At 34.7% G+C, this 21,366-nt stretch overlaps 1 protein-coding gene across 1 annotated transcript; it reads right to left on the reverse strand.

Moving 5' to 3' along the window:
• Nucleotides 1-10,046: 10,046 nt before the first annotated feature.
• Nucleotides 10,047-11,192, reverse strand: LOC107872171 (epoxide hydrolase A-like). The gene is made up of 3 exons (XM_047412278.1): nt 10,845-11,192; nt 10,607-10,791; nt 10,047-10,293 (listed from the first exon to the last, which is right to left on the reverse strand). The coding sequence occupies exons 1-3, from the start codon at nt 11,190-11,192 to the stop codon at nt 10,047-10,049; spliced, it is 780 nt and encodes a 259-aa protein (XP_047268234.1).
• Nucleotides 11,193-21,366: the final 10,174 nt, after the last annotated feature.

Consider the following 21,366-nt stretch of genomic DNA (forward strand, 5'->3'; position numbering starts at 1 on the left):
AATATTGGTAAGACATTTTTTTGATGTAATGCAATATGAGCTTTAGGAATACTTAAGTTTACCCCAATTTATTACGTTATGAGCGGGAACTCTGACTATTTGAGTAGTAAAGGATATGTTATAACTTTCTGCAGTAAGAGTTGAGTTGATAATAATTTTAAAAGTTATGAAAAATATTTTTTAGAAAAAGAAGTTGTCTTTACTTACTTTTTTTTTGTTCATTATGCAAGTAGGAAAACGTTTTTTAAAAATATTTGTATATATTTAACAAAAATAATGAGAAGGAATGAGTTAAGGGAGGTGCGGAATTTTGAATATTTTAAAAAAAATAATTAAAAATTTTAAAATATATTTTTTTGGAGGAGGGGGGTGTTGATAGGGGGCTAGGGGTGGAGGTATGGGGGTAAGAAAAAAAATTAAGAAGTTTTAAAACAAAACACTTACCATGATTTAGACGTCAGTGTGTTTCTATCTAACAACAAATTAGGGATATTATTTTACGTATTCCTTTATCATAGCTACTAAGTAGCTTAGTCCTATACGTAGAGGAGACTCTTGTATTATATGTATTCACATGTAAATTGTATATCAATAATAAATTTGTCTGGAAAAAGTCCTTTTCAAAGATATTATTCTTCCTCTTATTTTTTCTTCTTTTTCAAAATTTAAAATTGGGTAATGCTTTGATTAGAGTCATCATGTACTTTTGTCATGTTCGCAATTATTTTTGCTTTGATTTGGCATCGACATAATATAAGTTCAATTTACAAGCGATTAGTTTTTCTCGCAACACCCCTTTCTTCTCATAGCGGTAGTTTTAGTGCACCGGACTGTCCTTTTGAAGGGGAGCCTTGGAGTAACTGGTAAAGTTGTTGCCATGTGACCAGGAGGTCACGGGTTCAAGTCTTGAAAATAGCCTCCAGCAGAAATGCAAGGTAAGGTTGCGTACAATACACCCTTGTGGTGGGCCCTTTTCCGGACACCGAGCATTGCGATAGCTGCACCGAGCTGCCCTTTTTTTAGTTTTTCTTACTTATTTCACATCATAAGTTTTAAGTTCTCCGTTCAATATATTCTTAAATTACAATTAGCCGTAAGGAAAAGAGGTATTGCATGACAAAGGTAAAAGTGACGATCTAATATGGAATTACAATTAAATATATGCTATATTTATATTATTATATTAAAATTTGAAAGATCTTTGAGAAGTGATTTGAACTTTTTGCACTTCATTAAAAATCTTTATAATAGACAAAATCGTCTAATTTTAAATAATCAAAAGTTATACATGTGAGGCATGATATATATATTAAAAGTGTGAAGACATTTAAAAAGGTGATTTAAACTTTTTGTTCTTCATTAAAAGACTTTCCTTGAACAATGAATTTTTTATGACCATAATATTCAGGCCAACTTTTATACACTCGACTAAATCAACAAAATATCTACCACCTTCCACCAGCAACATATATATAAAAATAATTATGACTTACAAAATTCAAAATTCAAGAAAATAATACCAGAGCTCAGGGAAGCCATGTATGAAGAGGACTATTGGACCTTTGCCTAATTCTGCTACATGCATGTTTATGCCATTTACAGCTGCCATTTTGTGCTCTATCTTCTCCATTTTGATTCTTCTCGTTTTCATGTATGGTATATACCGAATACTAAATCAAAACCAAAATTTTTTATATCGCGATATGAATGTTATGGTATTTGGTATGGTATTTAGTAGAAATTTTAAATTATTTTGGTATTTGATATGGTATTTAGTATTTATGCAATAAATACCGAAATACCGTATACCACATCAAAGTTTTTTAATATATATATATATATATATATATATTATATTTAGGATTATTAAATATATTTATATATCACCCATTAGCCAATTGAACACAAAAGTAGCTTTCAGAAATAAATTTTTTGGGAAGTTTATTATTTAGGAGTACTATGCTTAAGTTTAGGTACTGTTGTTCAAAGTTTGCATCTCAGACTATTCAATCATGATTGAAATGTTATTTTTGTGTAATTGATTAACAAAGATAGTTGTTAGCCTAACATGCTTGAGACTTTTTTAAAATTTAAAATTATAGTTTTTATATGAATTTATGTAATTAGTAATCAAATAAAGTATAGTTACCGAATTAACATACCGTAAAATACCGAAATTGAATTTAAAAATATCGAACCATACCGAACTAATGATATTATTTTTTAGATACCAAAAACTGAAGTCACTATACCAAAATTTAAAATACTATACCATACTATATCATGCCCACCCCTAATTGTGACATGTAACTGTAACAAACGTCAGACTTGATTCTGTTATGGTTGACTGGTTGTCATGTCAATATCACTATAAAGTGCTATCATTGACAGCATCAATAATATTTTACTTCCTCAATCCCATTTTGTGTCTTGCATTTTGATCGGGCAGAAAATTTAAGAAATTAGTGATAATTTTATAAAGTTTACAAAATTGTCTCTCTTAAAATTTATTTTTTAATTATTTTTTTTTATTAAGTTGAACCCAGTAAGGATAAATGGAAATATTGTCATTAAATAGTTATCAAATAAGGAAAGATGACATTTTTTTAACACGAACTAAAAAGAAAATGACGACACATAAAATAAAACCGAGAAAGTAGGTTTTAAAAAGGCTGAATACATTGGATACTTACTGACATTAGTTAGGGGCATTTACAAAAAGCACTAGAATACAATTGTCACTAATAATTGCTACTAAAAAATATAATTTAGCAATAATTAAGTTATTATCGTTAACTAGTTATCGCTAAGTATCTTTTTTGGTGTTAATGTTTGTTTTGATTAAATATCTAAATACATGATAAAGTTTTTATTGAATTATTTTTATTCAAATTGTGTAAAAGCTTTTCTATAATTTAACTAGTTGAATATATCAATTCTTTTAACCATACCTCGTAAAACTGAGGTTTGTTATGAATGAGGCCTTTAACTATACATATCAGCGTCAGTTAATCATAAAACTAACTGATTGAGGTCGATGTGTATAATTAAAAAAAGTGATATATTTTATATAGTTAACTTATCTATGTAATAGGTGCTTAAAAATGCATACATAAATTTTAGAAGTATCTAATAGAAATACTTGTTCAGATGCTAAATTTGTAACATATTCTTGCTTAAGTATTTCAATAAATTTATTGATGAATTTTAAAAATTATTGATTATTCCGTAACTAAAAATGATGCATATTTTTCCTTTACAATATCTTTTGGATTAGAAAAAGTACAAACACTGTGCATTATGTCTGGAGCTTCACTTGGTTTTGGGTGAACACGATGGAGCATTAATGATCCTTAACATTTAAAAAATGATGGATATAAAAAAGAAAAAATTACCAAAATAAATAACATAAGTTTCTAAACTTTTAAAAATCTCCCCACTTTTAAGAAAATTACTTAAATCGTAATATTTCATACTTTTTGGTAAAGTTGAAATAACCCACTTCTCCTCTATGCATGTCGCAATTTGTGGTGTAGTTTCTATCCAACTTCTCCATCTAATTCAAAACTTTCAATTAAGGTAGTTTCCTCCCATAAAATCAGCTTCAATTTATTCTATTCCTTTTTTATTTTTCAAAAAAAAATAAAATTTGCACAAGTAAAGCTAAGTAAAATTTGAGTGTTTTGGTTGAGTAATTTCTTTGATTATATTTTTTTTATGCTTTATTGTTTGAATTATCATTATGAATAGAGATTCTGGACCTTCTTTTAGTCTTGGATTTTCTCAATTAGAAAGTATCAAAGAATCTTAAGGAATTGTAAACTTCGTTCCTGGAAATTTTGACTATGAATTTGATGATTTTGATGAAAATAGATCAAAACATAGAAACGATCCCCAAACTATGAAGAAATTACGGCAAAAGCATCCTAAGAAGGACAAGAAAAAAGAAAGTGGTTCTAAGAAAAGAGGATCCAACAGTCCTGCAAGTAAAGCTCCCATCAAGAGAAGAAGAATTGTCGAAGCAATTTCTAGAGATGAGCTTCCTTAGGTAATTGCATGTTCAGATCTATTGAATATTAGGCCGAGATACACATTTTGACTTGAATGATACGTTTAGAAACTCATTGTTTATCTGGTTCTTTGTTGCCAATTTTATATGTATCTTGTGATTTTTTTTTATATTGAAATTAATATAACAAAAGATACAAGTTTATAAGTATATAGATACATGTTATGTTGACTTGTGTCTGTGAGTTATTGTTAATGCTTTAATATGTATCTATTGGTGTTTAAATTTTAGTGAAAGTCTTATTATAAGAGATACGAGTTATAACTTCATAGATACATGTTGTATTAACTTGTATCTGTGACTAACTGTTAATGCCTTAAAATGTATCTAGTGTTGTTTAATTGCTATTGAAAGTCATATTACAAAAGATACAAGCCTATATCTACATAAATGTTGTATTAACTTGTAGCTAAAGAATGATGTTCTTAGAGTTTTTGTATATATTGTATTGTCTTAATGTAGAGTTATTGCATCTCAACTAATTTTATCATTATTGTTTTTTTAGATAATACATAAATATGATTCTAAACTTGACATCAAATTATAACTTTGACCTTAAACTTTGACTGTGCACAAATGTGACCTTTAACTATTCAAAACTGCACAAATATGACCTCCGATCCCACGTGGCAAAACGCGTGATCAACACGCAAAACTGGGCGCGTCCAACCTAAAATCTAAAGGTATAATACATAAATATGGCCCTAAACTAGACACCAAATTATAACTTTGACCTTAAACTTTGACAGTGCACAAATACGACCTTTAACTATTCAAAACTACACAAATATGACCTTTAAATGTCTTTTCACTATTATTTTTTCATTATTTTTGGCTCAAAAGATGAAAATGGCATCTAATTTCTTTTGTCATTGCGGAAAAAAGAGCAATATTGAAGATTTATTAGTTAGGTGGGTATGTATATATATTATAAAGCAGAGGATAAATTTAAGTTATATAATATATCTAAATATAATTTATTTAAATATTAAATTAAATATGAAATTATACTAATAATAAAAAAATTATAGTTTTAATAAAATATTATTAAATTAATGTTATTAAGGATAGTAGTAGTAATATATTAAATTAACGTTATTAAAATGTTATTAAATTAACGTTATTAAAACGTTATTAAATTAACGCAGGAGCGGGCCTACGTGATTGCCACGGGGTTCACCCGAACCCCTCGGTAAAAAAATTACGTTGTACATATAAGATAGAAAATCTATATTTATGTACGTATATTAATGTTGAATCACATGAAACAAGACACTTAGACAACCTAGTGGTGTTAATTGCTTTTTTTAGGCGCTTCCTTCAGCCTACTGTGCGGGTTCAATTCCTGCTAGTGGCTGTTTTTTTTTAATAAAAAAAAGCTAGGTGTTGCCGCTATAGAAATAAATAAATAAATAAATAATAATAATAATAATAATAATAGCGATGTCGTTTTAACACAAAAAGCAAAACTTTGATAGTGCACAAATATGACCTTTAACTATTTAAAACTGCACAAATATGACCTCCCTCCAAGTCAGCCCTTTTAACGACGTGGCACTGTGTGATTGGATTACCTTTCCACGTAGGCGCGAGTGAAACTCACGCATGGGGTTGCAAAATCGGAGGTCATATTTGTTCAGGTTTTGAATAGTTAAAGGTCCTATTTGTGCACTATCAAAGTTTAAGGTCAAAGTTATAATTTGATGTCAAGTTTAAGGTCATATTAATGTATTATCTCTTTTTTTTTTTTGTTTTTTTTTTTTAGGAATTGATCAGTTACGTTATAAAGGAAATTTCAACTCATCCTCTTAGATTTGTAAGTTCATGCAATTTAAGATTTAAGGATGAAATTAAAGAAGTTGTTGGCCAAGAAGTTTTACACTTATTTGAGAAGACTATTTTCGGATGTTATCTTAACATACCTCTTTCCAATTATATTGGACAAATAACAAAATGTATAAATTTGCTTTGATAACTGCCTTAAACTGTTTTGGTAATGTTGATTTCAAATACGAAGATTCTTCTCCGAGTTAGCGTATGAAAAGATATTTTCCACAATCAACGAATAGGGTTGATAAGGAGGCATTGGTGGAATGTTTTCTGAAGGAAAATTTTGAAAACAAAGAGGATGCCCTCCAGATGACAATCTTATACTTCATCCACACATTCATCAACTCACAGCTGAATGCTTCTCCTGTTCCATTGTCTGATGTCAAAATGGTTGAAAATGGAAAATATGAATTCTTTTCTTGGGGTAAAGTGTCCTACTCTGGGTTGATGGCCTTACGTGGGCAAGAATTTTTTGTTGAGAAGCAGCTTTATAGGTTGGGTTGTATCCCTCAGGTTCTTAATGTGTGGATGTTTGAACACTGTTCAAATGTTGATACCAAAGTTGTTGTGAAAGAGGGTTATAACATACCTCGTATATTGAATTGGAAGGTTATTGCAGTCCGACCTCAGTTTAATCATTTTATGACCGAAATGTTTAGCAAGGTACGATACTGATTGAATTTTTTTTATACATTGCATTATAGTACTTTTAGTTTTAATCATAATAATTTTTAATGAATAAATGTTTTGTACATAGTGTTCATATGCCAACATTGTTTCTAGTACGGAGAAGTTTGAAAAACTTATTTGCCGCCAACTAATATTGCATCTGATTACCCGATGCCATCATCAACTGAAAATTCAGATCAGAGGAGTTACAGAGTGAATTTACCCCAAGTTTTCGAAGATCATGACAATTTTGATGACTTCAGTACGACACCTCTATAATTTTTGATGAGGGAGTTGATACACGTATCTCGTACAGTATCCGCACCTCTGTCAAAGAGTGAAAAAGATGTTCCTATAGGAAGAAGATCAGCTAGTAAAGAAGAAAAGCAGATTCGGAACGCAAAAAATAAAAACAGACAGCAGGTATTTTCATATCAACATCTATTATATTTTTCTCATAATGAAAACGTTTCTATATCGTGTTCTTTTTCATGCTTAACAAATACTGGCGAATCCAACAGATACAGAAGAAAAGAGTAAAGTGGATGCTGATTCTACATGCATAAATAGGAAAGAGCTTTTGGTTAAAGCGGACCTAGATTCGTTAGAGTCCGAAATAAAGACATATGTGAAGACATATGTAAGGATCTATATACTTATTGTTGTATAAATTTTTGGTTTGTATGCATTTTAACTAATCAATTATGCATATTTATTAGATTGACCAAAAATTTAAAGATTTAGAGCGTCTGATGAATGACCGATTCTCTGAAGTTTTGAAGTCATTGCAGCCGAAAAATGAGACTGTGGAGAAGGTAACATGCTTTAAAACAATACACATTTATTAACGACTATATTGAATTTATTCTTACTGCTCATCCTTATGTTGCAGGAAAAAGTTGCAAAACAAAGCCCGAAAGAGGGTCAACATTCAGATGATGTTGCTGACTTTGAAGGCCATAGTAATCCCATCAGTCCACATTTTGTCTCAGAAAAAATAGAAAAAATGGAGGTGGCCATGATACATATTTACTATTTTAATTATCTTGTAATGTGTATATATCTTAATGTTTACTTACTTTTCATAAGTACTAATTATATTGTTTTTCATTTTTTTAACTAATGTCGTATTGAATATTTTTATTCACTGATAAAAAATCTACAGAAAAATATTTTAAAACAGAGCCAACAAGAAGGTGATCCTTCGGATGATGTTGTTGATGTTGCAAGACGTACTAGTACTGATAGTCTAGTGAAAGAAACTGACAAACCAGTTGAAATGGAGGAGGATAAAGCCAACCAAGCACCATCACCTTTAAAGAATGGTGAACAATATGAAAAGGTAATTAACATTCATTATGTGTTTTGTAATTAACATGACTATTTTGGCATGCTTGAAATGATAAAATGTAAACTAAGACATATATGTAATAGGTTTGTGCCTATCTTATGCTACGAAATGAAAGATAAATATTTTTACTTTTTGTCTCTAACTTAACATTTAGGTATCTTGTACAGTTTAATTAATTTAGTAGTAAGAATCTAATTCACTAAAAAAAATACAAACAATTATGTAATTAATATTTCAGATTTAAAATAAAGTTGAGATACAACTTACAAGTTAAAATAAAGTTGAGATGCAAGTTACTACTTTTTGGTAAAGTTGACATACATAAGTGGACATTGTTGTTACTATTTTGGATTTAAAATAATTGAACTTTTTTGGTAAAATATTTGTTAATGTTTCAAATCATTTTCAGGATGATGGAATTGAGAAACTGAGTGATATTGTTGTTGAAAAAATGCAACCGCTTGATAGTATTATTCTAGGTCGAGAACACGATATGACATTGATAATTTACAAGCCTCCACCAACAACTCCAGACGAGGATATGATTAGTGACACCGTTATTTTGTCTACCTTTGCTACGCCAAAAAAGGATGTGTCAGATGTTAAAAAGACATCTGCACCACACTCAAGAAAGCCATCAAAGATTTACCGTTCTCCTTTTTAACTTATTTTGGATCAAGTTCTAAAGAAAAAAAAAAAGTTGGCTTCTTAAGAGCAAAAAAAATACTCATTCGAAGGTTATGACATTACTGGGGATTCACCAAATGTAGAGATGGAAATATTTGAAGGTCATTCGATGCTGAATATGTTAAGGGCATGCCATCACAGGGTATCGTCATACCCAAACTTGCAAGTCGTTCATATCGTATCTATTTCACAGCCCATCTCATTCAAAACATGCAAATGACCACCAAAGATTTATAACATCACAAGAGAGTCATCATTTTGAAATCTCAAGAAAACTTATGCAACTACCCTCTTTTTGCAAGACTTAAATATGCGGTGATCATGTCAATCATTCAATCACATGTAATTCTTCTCTTTTAATGCAAAGAGTATTGTTATAGTAAGAAAACTCCCTCTCATCATATCATAAAGCATGCTAAACACCATGATGTTAAGGAACTTACCTTCAAACCTTAGTTCATGCATTCAAAATCACTCACAATACAAATAGACACTATGTTTCGTAACAAGAGAGGAAATTCATTGTTCGTGCTCCCAATTAAACTTTTCAAAACTATAAACATATATACATAAGGGGATATGATTCAATTTCCACGAAAAGGAGTTCAACACAATATATATATATATATATATATATATATACTTTCATCAAAACGATTTCATGACATGCTTTTTAAATCAATATTCAAACTCTTAGTTTGCAACATGATTATAAACCCTTACACTTGATAAAACGATAAAATCCATGCCCATGAAATTTAAGGATAGTCCCACATACCTTATGTTGTTTAGTTTGAAGATTGGAACCATAATCTTGACTCTTTTCTTGAAATCTTGAACTTAGAGGTTGAATTCTTGATTTTTGGGAAGAGTTGGGTTTAGTTCTCGAGAGAAATTGAGTAATTTTGGGCATATAATGTTCTAATGACGAGTTAATCTACTGTTATCACAATTTGGGGTTATGGAGACGAGATTTCCCTTCGGAATTTAAATTCGCAACTGAAACCCATTTTGGAACCTCACCGCGACGCGCCAAGTGGCCCATCGCAAAATTCTACAAGTGAGGTCTGAGAAAGGTAAAGTGTACTTGACCTTACCACTACCAAGGAAAAAATGAAATAATTTTCAATAAAGTAAACCTGTTTTAGCAACAATTATTATGACAAGCTAAAAATGACCATCAATTCACCTTAAGAGCACTCTTTTATAGCATAAAAAGAAATAACCATAAGAACAATCACTTAGAAAGTTATTATCAGAAGAGTTATCAAACTCAAAACAAGTACAATCAAGCACAACACACTTTCTATACATCTGTCTCCATCGATCCAATCAAAGACGTGCATGCCATATCTATACATCTGTCTCCATCGATCCTATCAAAGACGTGCATGCCATAGAGAACGAGACTCGACTAGTGGTAGTGAGAAAAGAGTAAGCTTAAAACTTTTGAATGAAGTCATAGATGTGTTTGCTAATCTCATCTGGCCTTTCTTGGTTGACAAAGTGAGCTGCACCTTCCAAAATCACAACTTCCTCCAACAATGGAACATCTTTCTTAAATCCGCCATTGTGTATGTACTCTTTAGCATCCGGTATATGATAGACCAAGTCGAGATCCCCAACGATAAACTTGGTCGGAACTTTAACTTGAGCCCCCGTCCATGGTGCTGTGAGTTCCCAGTCTCTGCATTTCATAAGACACAGAACTTTAGGATGTATGTAAAGTTTCGGGCAACTCCAAACTTCAAATCCCAAATATATACGTCAAAAATGACATTTTCTTGACTAAAGATACTAAGCCTTGCTAGCGTCCATGTATGAAGAAGTTGATCAAGACAGTCTAAAAGCAACTAATAGGATCTACGTTGCTCGGACTCTTTAGAAATGCTCTTAATCGCAAATAGTTGAAACAAATGTGAACTATATAAGCATACAACTAACTTGTCGAACAAATGCACTCAAATGTACGATATCACAGTAAGGCGAGGAATGCTTACAAGGGAAGAGCTCGGTAATAGTTGATTGGACCAGTGAAACCAGTCTTCTCAAACTTGCTGGCATAGTAATCCAACTCTTCCTCAGACAGCCAAGATGAAAGGGCAGCGGGAGCATCAGGGATAGCGTCAAGGCCTTTGCCTTCAGGAAAATAAAATGGTGAAGGATCACGTGTGCATGGAGATACCTATTAAACACAAATGACAAATTAACATATACACAGATAAGAACAAAGAGAACCTGAAATCTCGAGATAAAATGATCTTCCCCATATAAAGCCTTAAACCCCTCCACCGGATTCATGTGTGGGTTCCTTGGGAAAAAATGGACACTCAAATTCACCAATGCCTTAACTTTGTCTGGCCTAAAAAGGCATAAATGCCAAGCAATTATGGCACCCCAGTCATGAGCAACAACAAACACGTTATCTTCATTTGGATCTATGGCTTCAAGCAGTGTGATAAGATCACCCACGAGGTGAAAGAGACTAAGCTTTGAAATGTCATTAACAGGTGCACCTGTAGTATCTCCATAAACCCTTAAGTCTGGTGCCACGGCACGGTAGCCACGTTCAGCTAAATAGACCATTTGGTGGCGCCATGAGTACCTGATGTTGTAGATCTTGGATTAACTATCATAGAGCCAAAGCAAATGGAGAAGAGAAAAGAACACAAAGTATTATGGGAATTCGTGATCTATAGGTCACACAGAGACAACCTTTTTGTTATTCAAGCCCTTTCAGAATCTGTTGTTCTACGGAATACAGAGAAGAAGAAGAAAATACACGTAGGTGGATAAAAATATTCTACTTGTTTATTCATCCAATAAATAGACAAAAATACTCCTATTCTATTTCTAACTAGGAAACTAATAAAATCCTATTCTAACTTCAACTAGGATACTAATAAATCCTATTCTATATCAACTTAAATAACTGAATTTCAAAAATAAAAATACTAAACTAAAAAATAAAAATAACAGCAAATAACTCAATACTTCAACACTCCTCCTTGAGATGTTTGCTGGTAACTGCAAGTTGGTCACGAAGAGTTTCAAATCTGAATTTGGGAAGAGCTTTGGTAAATATATCAACGAGTTGATCTTCCTTGGTCTCAGCAATTTCATTGACCATCTCAATACATTTCTTCACAAGGTTCTTACAAATCACCTTGAGAATCTTGTCCTGTTGTAGCATCTTACAAGAGATGTTGAGATACAAATAATCAGAGTCCACAACACTTTTCACAAATCCAAGGTACTTGGGCATAAGCTCCTCACAGTTATCCATAATGAACACCCGCCATACATATAACTTGTGTTGACACCTAATTTTTGCCCTCCACAACTAAACGTAATCCTGAGTTTCTTCAATTTTTAATAAAATCAAGATATTTATTTCCTCCGAATAAGAGTTTTGAAAGGTATATTTGTACGTGATTTTGTCACCTTAGGTAGCAATTATATATTATCATGCTCAATTATGCGATATTATATAATTGGATTACTTAAATGTTTACTCTATGGAATATCAGATTTTAATTAAAAATTATTTTGAAACTAAGCACACTAATTAAAATCTTGATTTGAAAATGATCTATTTCAAAAATGGCTTATTCGGAAAAATGCTTACTTAATTTTATCTAATCAAAGAAACTCGGGATGAAGCTAGTTGCTAAATTCATTTTCAATCTTGACTCAATTTGGTCAATGTATTAAACTAGATTTAATTGAAGTTGATTTGGCTACAATTGCAATACAATTGGCCGGTTAATCTTTAATTAAGTCAAAGTTTAAATACAATTGACTAAAGTCTTTATCAATAGGCTATTTATTAAATAGTTTAAACCTAATCCTAATTGAGGCTATGTCTTAAATAATTCCATCAGCCCAACAACAATAATTACCTACCCACCAGCCATTTTAAAAGGAGCCCAATCCATACTAAACCAACCCGGCCCAGCTCTTTAAAGACCCCTTTTCTTCTTCAAACATGAGAAACCCTCAACCAAAGCCAAACCTTAAACCGCCGTCAACCCGACCTCGACCCCTTCTCCACCCGAATATGGCAACCCATGGTCGAACCAACCTGCTTTCAACACAAATCAAATTCCACATGACCTAAATATCTGCGAAATGACTCGACCCAACTGTACCCGCATATTTCATGCATTCATAGTACGGGAAAACCCTTGGATCTTCTAGAAGCAAGCCTAGGTGTCTCAACCAACGTCCATATTCCGCTAATCTCGGGTACCATGGTACGAATTCGTACACATCTGGTCATTTTTGATTGGTTTGGAATGGAATTTGTTTTACCCTTTTTCAATTGGTCCGCCTATTCCATTTTGTGGGAAAAATCCAAAGTTTTGGTATGGTGCAGGTTCGAAAATGAGACGGCGGGAGGGAAAGGATTTTCAAATCTTAAACCCTAGGGTTCCTTTTTTTTGGGGATCCCGAAAATACCCTGGTTCAATCCTCTATATAAGAGGCAATATGAGTCACTAACTAGGGGTTGGATTTTAGGAGGTTCAGAAATTGGGGACTAGAGGAATGAGAGGTCACCATATTCTATAAGTTTGGAAGTTTTGGGTCGAGAAAAAAGGGGGGGGGGGTTCTTCTTTTCTTTCCAGGAGATTTTTCTTTTCATTTTCTTTCGTTTAGGGTGTTTTTTTTTTTGAAATTTTAAGGGGAGTCTTAAAGAGCAAAAATTTCACCAGTTGCCATTAAGGTTTTGAAGTGGAAAAATCCATTTTTAGAGCAAAAATCAGTACATGTCTTTTCTTAGTTGAGTAAACATGGCAACTGTGGAATTGTAGATTTAGCTAGAAAATTTTTTGAAGCTATCAATTTGAGTCAAATTTTCCCGAAGGGCTGTTTCCCGGTGGTAGCAAATTTGACTGATAGATCGGGTCCTCGTTTTGCTGCCCTAGAGGAGGTGAACATACTTTTTTCCTTTTAAACTCATCACTTTCTGCTTCATCCTTTTTATCTTTTTCCCGTAGAAGTAGTTATGTGTTTGTCATGAATGAGGCTGGGATCTGTCTGCTGCATTTGGCTATGATGGCTTCAGGGGTTGTATTTTGACTGTTGTTGTGCCATTTCCCTGAAGCAGTGTTCAAGTCATAATTTTAATGTAACCCTGTTGAACATACTGTACTAAACTGATGTGGTGGTTTACCTAAGAGTTCGTGGCACGAATCAACGTATACCTCATCAAGGCTTTGCTTTTCGCTTGAAATTTTCATCTTTTGCATCTAGAGTCTTGCTACGCTAGGCTGATTGTCGTTATAATCGTTTGATCCCTGATTTTAGCTTTTGTTTCGCTTTCCTTGTTTTTTCAAGCTTTTGCTTAAACCTTGAACTCATTGTTTAGTTATTTATTCATTGTTGTTTAGTTCACATGCTGCTTTGGCCATCCATTATTTACCTAGATGTCGCCATTTGTTTAATAAGAATAGAGTAAATTTCCTATCTTTAATCTTATGTTTTTTTAGCAGGTTGCATAGCTTAAGTTATGAGTAGGATGTTATTTCTTTTGTTGCATTACTCGGGGTATTTGGCTTATGATGTTATTGTACGTGTTGAACATATCGTATCTTGCCGTCTCATCTAAATCATTTTATTTTTGAGTCGAGGGTCTAGCAGAAACAACCTATTCAAGTTGCTATCCCTCTTGCTTCTGTATTTTTGATTCAATTTTGGGTTCATTTGCCTATAGCTCTAAGTGTTCTGTAAGGCAATTTTCAATCATCGAATGATGCGTGCGTGTTTTATTACCTTCTCTCCCTAAACCTGCGTGTAGGTTCTTGTCTGTAGCTATCTGGCATGCCTAGGTACTATATATATAGTTCAAATAATAATAATAAAAGGAAAAGAAGTTGCAAATAGAATAAGTTTCTTTGTTTGATTTGGAAATCCAGTGACAAGTTTGGTTATCCTAAACCCTTTTAATAAAGTTGACATCATTATGCCTCAGTTGTTAGCCTTATATTATGAAGACTCCCTTTTGAAATTTGGGTTCCCTTAGTTGCTTAACTGAAAATGGTTATATGTGATGCAGTGGTTTCTCTTTGCTAAACTTTATTACAATATTTTTGCTTATATTTTGCCAAAGTGCATATTTTTTATACAGACTTGTGCTTATCCATTTCAAATCCTTATTTATTTCTTTTGCATGCACTGTGCACTTTGAGTCCAAATCGGACTCATCTGCCCCCCTAGCATTTTCTTCATGGCCATCAGGGCCCGGCATCTTTATGACAACCACTTTGAAACAAAGCTCAAACATCGATCTTATGGCCTATTGGATGCGATGAGATGAAAAGAGAAGCACGGGCTAATAACCCATTTTGAAGCGGTTAAGAGATTCAATATCTCGCTTGTTGTTTCGTCCATTTCTTCATTGTCGTCTTTATTTATGTATTTATTTATTTATTTATTTATTTTCTTATCTATTCATTTGGGCCTCGAAGCTAAGGTTGTACTTAATACAGGTGGAGCAAGCTCGAGCTAAGGGCTCGAAAACATAGGATTAGGACAGGTGGAAGACGGGCTGAAAGCCCAATATCTAGATTAGGACAGGATTGTCGATTTGAGCCTAATGGATCAAGTCCTTATGCTTCTACCCTTTCCCTTTTACTTTTGCTAATTTGTTTTATGTGTTTTCTTGTGAACCTAGTTAAAATCCCTAACTAAGTCGCTAAAAACTGGTTTTGCATAAACACCAAAATATTTCTAAAATTGCTTTCTTTTCAAAAACCAATCTATTTTCTAAAGTTAGTCAAAAGACGTTTTCAAACAGTCCGGATAACTGTAAGTTAGCGGACGTTTTAGGTGCCTAACGCCTTCCTAAAACGTTAATAGGAACCGCTTATCTAAAATCTCTAACTTAAAATGATTTTCCTATTTTGAATCATTTGAAGTAACTTTTATAAAGGTTTCTTAATTCCTTTTCAAAATTAAGTGGCGACTCTCTTCAAAAAAGTCAAAAAAAGTTTTGCAAAACGATTGTGGCGACTCTGCTGGGGATTTTTAACTAGGTTCTAATGAAATGTTTGATTTCGTCTTTTGATTAACTGTTTATATGTTTATATGTTTATATGTTTTGATTCTGTAAAGTTTGACTATCGCATCTCATAGCATATTCCTACATTATTTAAACTGTTTTGGGGTTTCGTGGGTATTCCGGCCCCTATTGATCAATTCCAAAAATTTGTTGGAAATACAAATAGTTTATTAGCGCGTGAGTCGTCTGATGGCTGTTTGTATTTTCAAACTCAAGTTGTCCGCTTGAGAACTAGTGTTCAAACCCACTCTAGACATTGAGGATAGAACGAAACTAAAACTCTATTTTAGGCATGAGCCTAGGACGACCCAATACCCGAGCATGGTATTGGGCCCATTAGAAAATCTGCCCTACGTCTATTGACCCTGATTCAATCATAGACGGATCATACTTATGTATTGGATAAATATATGCTTGTCTAAATTCAATCCATTACCCTTTGGGGTCTGGAAAAAAGCTTGACTTGCTACTTTCGTAAGAAGAATTGAAGCAAGTTAAGCAAGAAATTGATCGATTTGGGAGGTTGCATCTAAGGCACAATTTGAGCGCTGACGGATGTCACCAATATGAGAAGTGGACAAAGCTAAGAAGGCAAAGGCAGACGAAGGATCCTCCAGTAGCTAGTTTTTCTATTTCCCCTGCGCGGGAACTTATCCTTTTTCATGTTATTTCCCTTTTTCCCCAAAGATTGTATCCCTCTTTTGTTATCGTTTGTACGCATTTATGCCCTTTTCGTGTCTATATAAGTTAGGGGATAATGGATTGACTTTAGGGAAGCATATACTTTCTTCAAAAATCGTTAGGCCTGAACCTTTGGCTCAAAAAGGGTCACCCCAGTTAGGATACGCATTATTATAATGTTTTGTGTGCTTGTGGTGTTTGTTTGGATCAAAGGTAAGTTTATCCGCTATGCTCCTATGGATGTATTTGTCTAGGACTCAAAGGATTCTATATGGTTATTTTCTGTCAAATATTTTGCATTACTTATCACATACGGAAACTAACACATCTGCCTTTGAGTTGTTTTACTTTATAGATAATAGAAATTACTCCATGTTGATATAAGCTGGTAGAACATCCCCACTTCACCCGATCGAAAGTGCACAAAATCTCATTCCCTGACCATCATTCAAAAATGACAGGAAATGACGAGGAAAACACCCTAACTATTCGGGACAAGGTGATAGCGGAACAGAATGAGATGATTGCGGAACTTGCAAGAAAGTTAGAAATGCTTCAGGAAGAAGTAAATCGCACTCGGGATTTGGCTAACTTGGCTATCACCGTCAATGCCCCCGCTCCAGAGGGACACGGGACTCCACTCCAAATCCCTCCCCTCAGCACACCTATTCTTGGGGATCAGCCGAATAACGTATCATCCGTCTTCGCTCCTCTATTTGTCCAAAATACTAATCATGAAAATAACCCAGATGCCTATCATCCACAAAATCCGTCTGTAAACCCACAGAACCCGTCTTCAAATCCATTTCCAAATCCTTAAAACATATTTCCAAATCCGCAAGATTCACTCCCAAATCCACAAAATAAGTCAAACCTACCTTTGAATCCACCAAATTTATTTCCAAAATCCGCAAAATCCTTCTCAAATTCCGCCAAACTACTTGCAAAGTCCGCAGAGCCTTCCCAATTTCCGAAACGTCCCCCCACTTACCAACCAAATTCCTTTCATCCACAAAATCAAGCCTCCCTTCCAAATCCCCTTCAGGCCATTGTATACCCTGACACATATGAACCCCTTTCTAATATCGAGATGGACCATTACGAGGAGAAGGAGAAAGAGTGGAGGACCGAGCATGAAAGGAATTTGCTATCTATGAAGGAAGAGATCATGAGGATCAAAGAGTCTCATGGATCCAGGGACCACGACGGTTTGGGGTATGACGAATTATGTGTTCATCCGGGAGTAGACCTACCAGATGGGTACAAAGTCCCTAAGTTTAAAATATTTGACGGTACCAGAAACACAATGGCCCATCTAAGAAGGTACTGTGAGCAACTGGTAGGGTTAGGAATGAACGAGGCATTATTGATGCTCCTATTCAGCCGAGGTCTAAGCGGTGAAGCCTTAGAGTAGTTCATGTCTCAGGAGCCAAAAAGATGGACTGGTCGGAAAGCATTGGCCAAGGGTTTCCTTGACAGGTTCGCATTCAACATTGAATTAGTCCCAGACCGGTATTCACTAGATCAAATCAAACAGAAGAGTGGCGAGAGTTTTTGAGATAATTCTTTTCGTTGGAGGAAGAAAGCTGCCAAAGTGCAACCCCCCATGTCCGAGGAAGAAATGGTACCTGTTTTCTCTCATGCACAGGAAGGAGAATTTTATACCAGGATGGTATCCGCGGTTCGAGAAACTTTCGCAGATTTAGTAATGATTGGAGAATCATTAGAGGAAGGCATCCGAACAGGAAAAATAGCCAAAACCCCAACATCATTTGAATCTTCTGTATTTTTAAAGAAGAAAAGAGAGGACGCGACTGCAGTCTCTACTAATTCGGTTGATAAGTTAAGGAGGAAATTCAAGCCTAGGAATATTCTTTCCTCATCATCGTCATCAAGTTTTCAGCCTGTATTCTACACTCAACCCCAGTGCCAAGTTCCACAGCCAAATTATCAGCCTTATACTCAAGCTACTTTTTCAAATAACCAAATAAATGTCCGAACGTCTCCAAATTATCATCAAGAACCTCCTCCCATAAATCAGAAGCATTATAACCCTCCACGTCCAAAATTAAAAAAGAAACCTCCCCGAAACTTCACGCCGCCAGTTGAAAGTCGTACCTAGCTCTTCGGAATATTGATGAAAGCTGGTTATTTGCAACCGATCCAGCCAAAGCCTATTGATCCCAACTCCTGATTTTATCATCCCGATCAATATTATGCCTATCATTCAGGAGCATCAGGGCACAGTACCGAGGATTGTATTAACTTGAAACATAAGATCCAAGATTTGATCGATCAGAAGGTCATCACACTTCAGTCGCCGACACCAAATATTAACAGTGATCCGTTGCCTAACCATGGGGGGCCTACATTTAACATGATTGAAATAAAGGGTGAATAGGTGTCTAGAAAGGCCATCACTAAGGTAAATTCAGAAGGACTCAGAAGAACGGAGGAGGTGGAAAAGATAGAGAAAGTTGCGGCCACCTTAAGTAAAAATTTGGAAGGAATTATCAAGCCTGTTATGGTCCCAAAAAAAGCTTTTAAGCATGGAATAGAGTACCAACCAAGAAAGGAAGATGAGATCAAAGATAATTCAAAGGAGAGTCTGTTTAGGCCCTTGCCGCTCTTGTACCAGTCATTTCCCATACATGAGATGTCAAATGATGATGGTCTTGGGGATGGGATAGGAGATCTGTTCGAAGGATGCAATGCTCTACTAGATAATTTCCCAAAGTCCGGTGGGATGGAAAAGGTTGCACATGGAGAGGCTTTACAAAATTGGACTTCCACTCCACTCCTAATTCGTCGCCCGTCACAGTAGATGAAAGGGCAATTACTAATAGTTTTTAAAATCGGTGCTGATCCGGAGGAGTCCCCGTGATCCACCCTTTTATGTCTAAAATTTTGGTTTCGTGTTTTACAATCAAAAAGGCATGGTCCCATATTTGTGTGGGTCATAAGCCATAGTTTTTATTTATTTTTTCAAAAGGCCTCCCTTTATTTAAGAAGTTATTTTTTAAATATGATTATCTAGCATGGTTTATTTTGGCAGCAATAATTTAAAAATCTGCCAATGTCATGTCATGTCAAGGGTTAGACGAACAAGGCGATGGAAATAATCCTACCTGAGATGGATGGTCAAGAGTGGACCAAACTAATCAATTCTGATGTAGTAAAGAGCTATCGTGCTTGAAAGATGTTATAGTTTTGTTTCTTGGCTTATTTGTTATCGCCTTTATAATAGTATCAATTTTATGATGTGTAATCGCCTAGAATCCTTTCCCTTTATATACGAACTACGTTTGACCTGAATTCCCAAGAAAGGGATACGTAGGCAGCCTATGTCGGCTTTGGTCAACCCCTTAGGATAATTTATCCTTTTCTCTTATGTACGAACTACATTTGACCTGAATTCCTAACAAAGGGATACGTAGGCGGCCTATGTCGGCTTCGGTTAACCCGTTAGGATAATTTATCCTTTCCTCTTATGTATGAACTACGTGATGACCTGAATTCCCAACAAAAGGGATACGTAGGTGGCCTATGTAGGCTTCGGTCAACCCATTAGATTTTCTTTGTATATCCCTAGCATAGTCCTGAACTATGTTTGACCTGATTCCTGCTTCAACGGGATATGTAGGTGCCCAAACGACTTGGTTATATAACCCCAGAAAATAGAAACTGGGGCAGAATTTTTGAGAAGGAATCTCAAAATGTCACAAGAGAAGATCGACGTCCAACAAAGAGAATGAAGATCAGCAAAGACTTCAAATCCACTCGGATTGGTATCATCTCAAACAATTTTAAACTGGGGCAGAAATTTTGAGGAGGACCTCAAAATTTTCACCAAATGTCGGAACGTATTCCAAATTCCCCAGCACCAGAGGCTAAAGTCAAGCTTTGGAAGCCACTAACTGTAACAAAGTCTGGGTAGACTCAATTTTTGGCTATGATAGAACTACTTGAAGAAACCCTCCAACAATAATCATGAGTTTTGGAAACCATCCATCGAATATAGTTAAAACCACGAGGAAGACATTCATTGAGCTGATACATGACATGACTGGCAGAGATTTTCTAAAAGTTTTACAGAAGTTTTCAAAATTATTTTCAAAAATTTAAGACTATTTTCCAAAAATCTTACGACTCACTTATTTAGTATTTGCCTAGACATCATTTGGGATGGAGTGTCAGGGTGGAAGTCCCGATATGGTGGAATGACCAAGAGATGTCAAGAAGAAAATCAAGGATCGAAGGAGGTCAACATGGAGTAATTTCATTCAAACTAATCATTTTTCTGTGGATGCAGGGTGTAATATACAAAATGAGGGTCTCTTTCAAAAATCCCCGAGCAAAGTGGGAGCCACAATAGAGCACTAATACCCAAGAACAGTGTTTTAGGGCAGCCCTAAAAATAGGTTTAATGCCCATTTATTGAGGACCTTTTGATTTGTCCATCTCATTTCTTGAGATCGTAGACGACAAACAAAAGCTCTGTCTTCTTTACACATATCGTATTCAGAAGTTTCCTAAAAATAGTCGCTAGTAAAAGAGACTTTGTGTCTACTAATCGTCTATCTTGAGTACAGGTACATGTAGAAAGCAGGACGCTGACAAATAAAATCAAGTAAAATTACACATCATAGCCGCAAGGCATTGCCACAAGGGCTATTGCATATCATCGCCACAATGGCTATTGCATATCATCGCCACAAGGGCTATTGCATATCATCACCACAATGGCTATTGCATATCATCGCTACAATGGCTATTGCATATCATCGCCACAATGGCTATTGCATATCATCGCCTTATCGCCATAATGGCTACTGCATGTCATCGCCACAAGGGCTATTGCATATCATCGCCACAATGGCTATTGCATATCATTGCCACAAGGGCTATTACATATCATCGCCACAATGGCTATTGCATATCATCGCCACAAGGGCTATTGCATATCATCGCCACAATGGCTATTGCATATCATCGCCACAATAGCCATTGTGGCGA

This window comes from Capsicum annuum, chromosome 5 (assembly GCF_002878395.1).
Source record: "Capsicum annuum cultivar UCD-10X-F1 chromosome 5, UCD10Xv1.1, whole genome shotgun sequence".
In the NCBI taxonomy this organism is placed as follows: domain Eukaryota; kingdom Viridiplantae; phylum Streptophyta; class Magnoliopsida; order Solanales; family Solanaceae; genus Capsicum; species Capsicum annuum.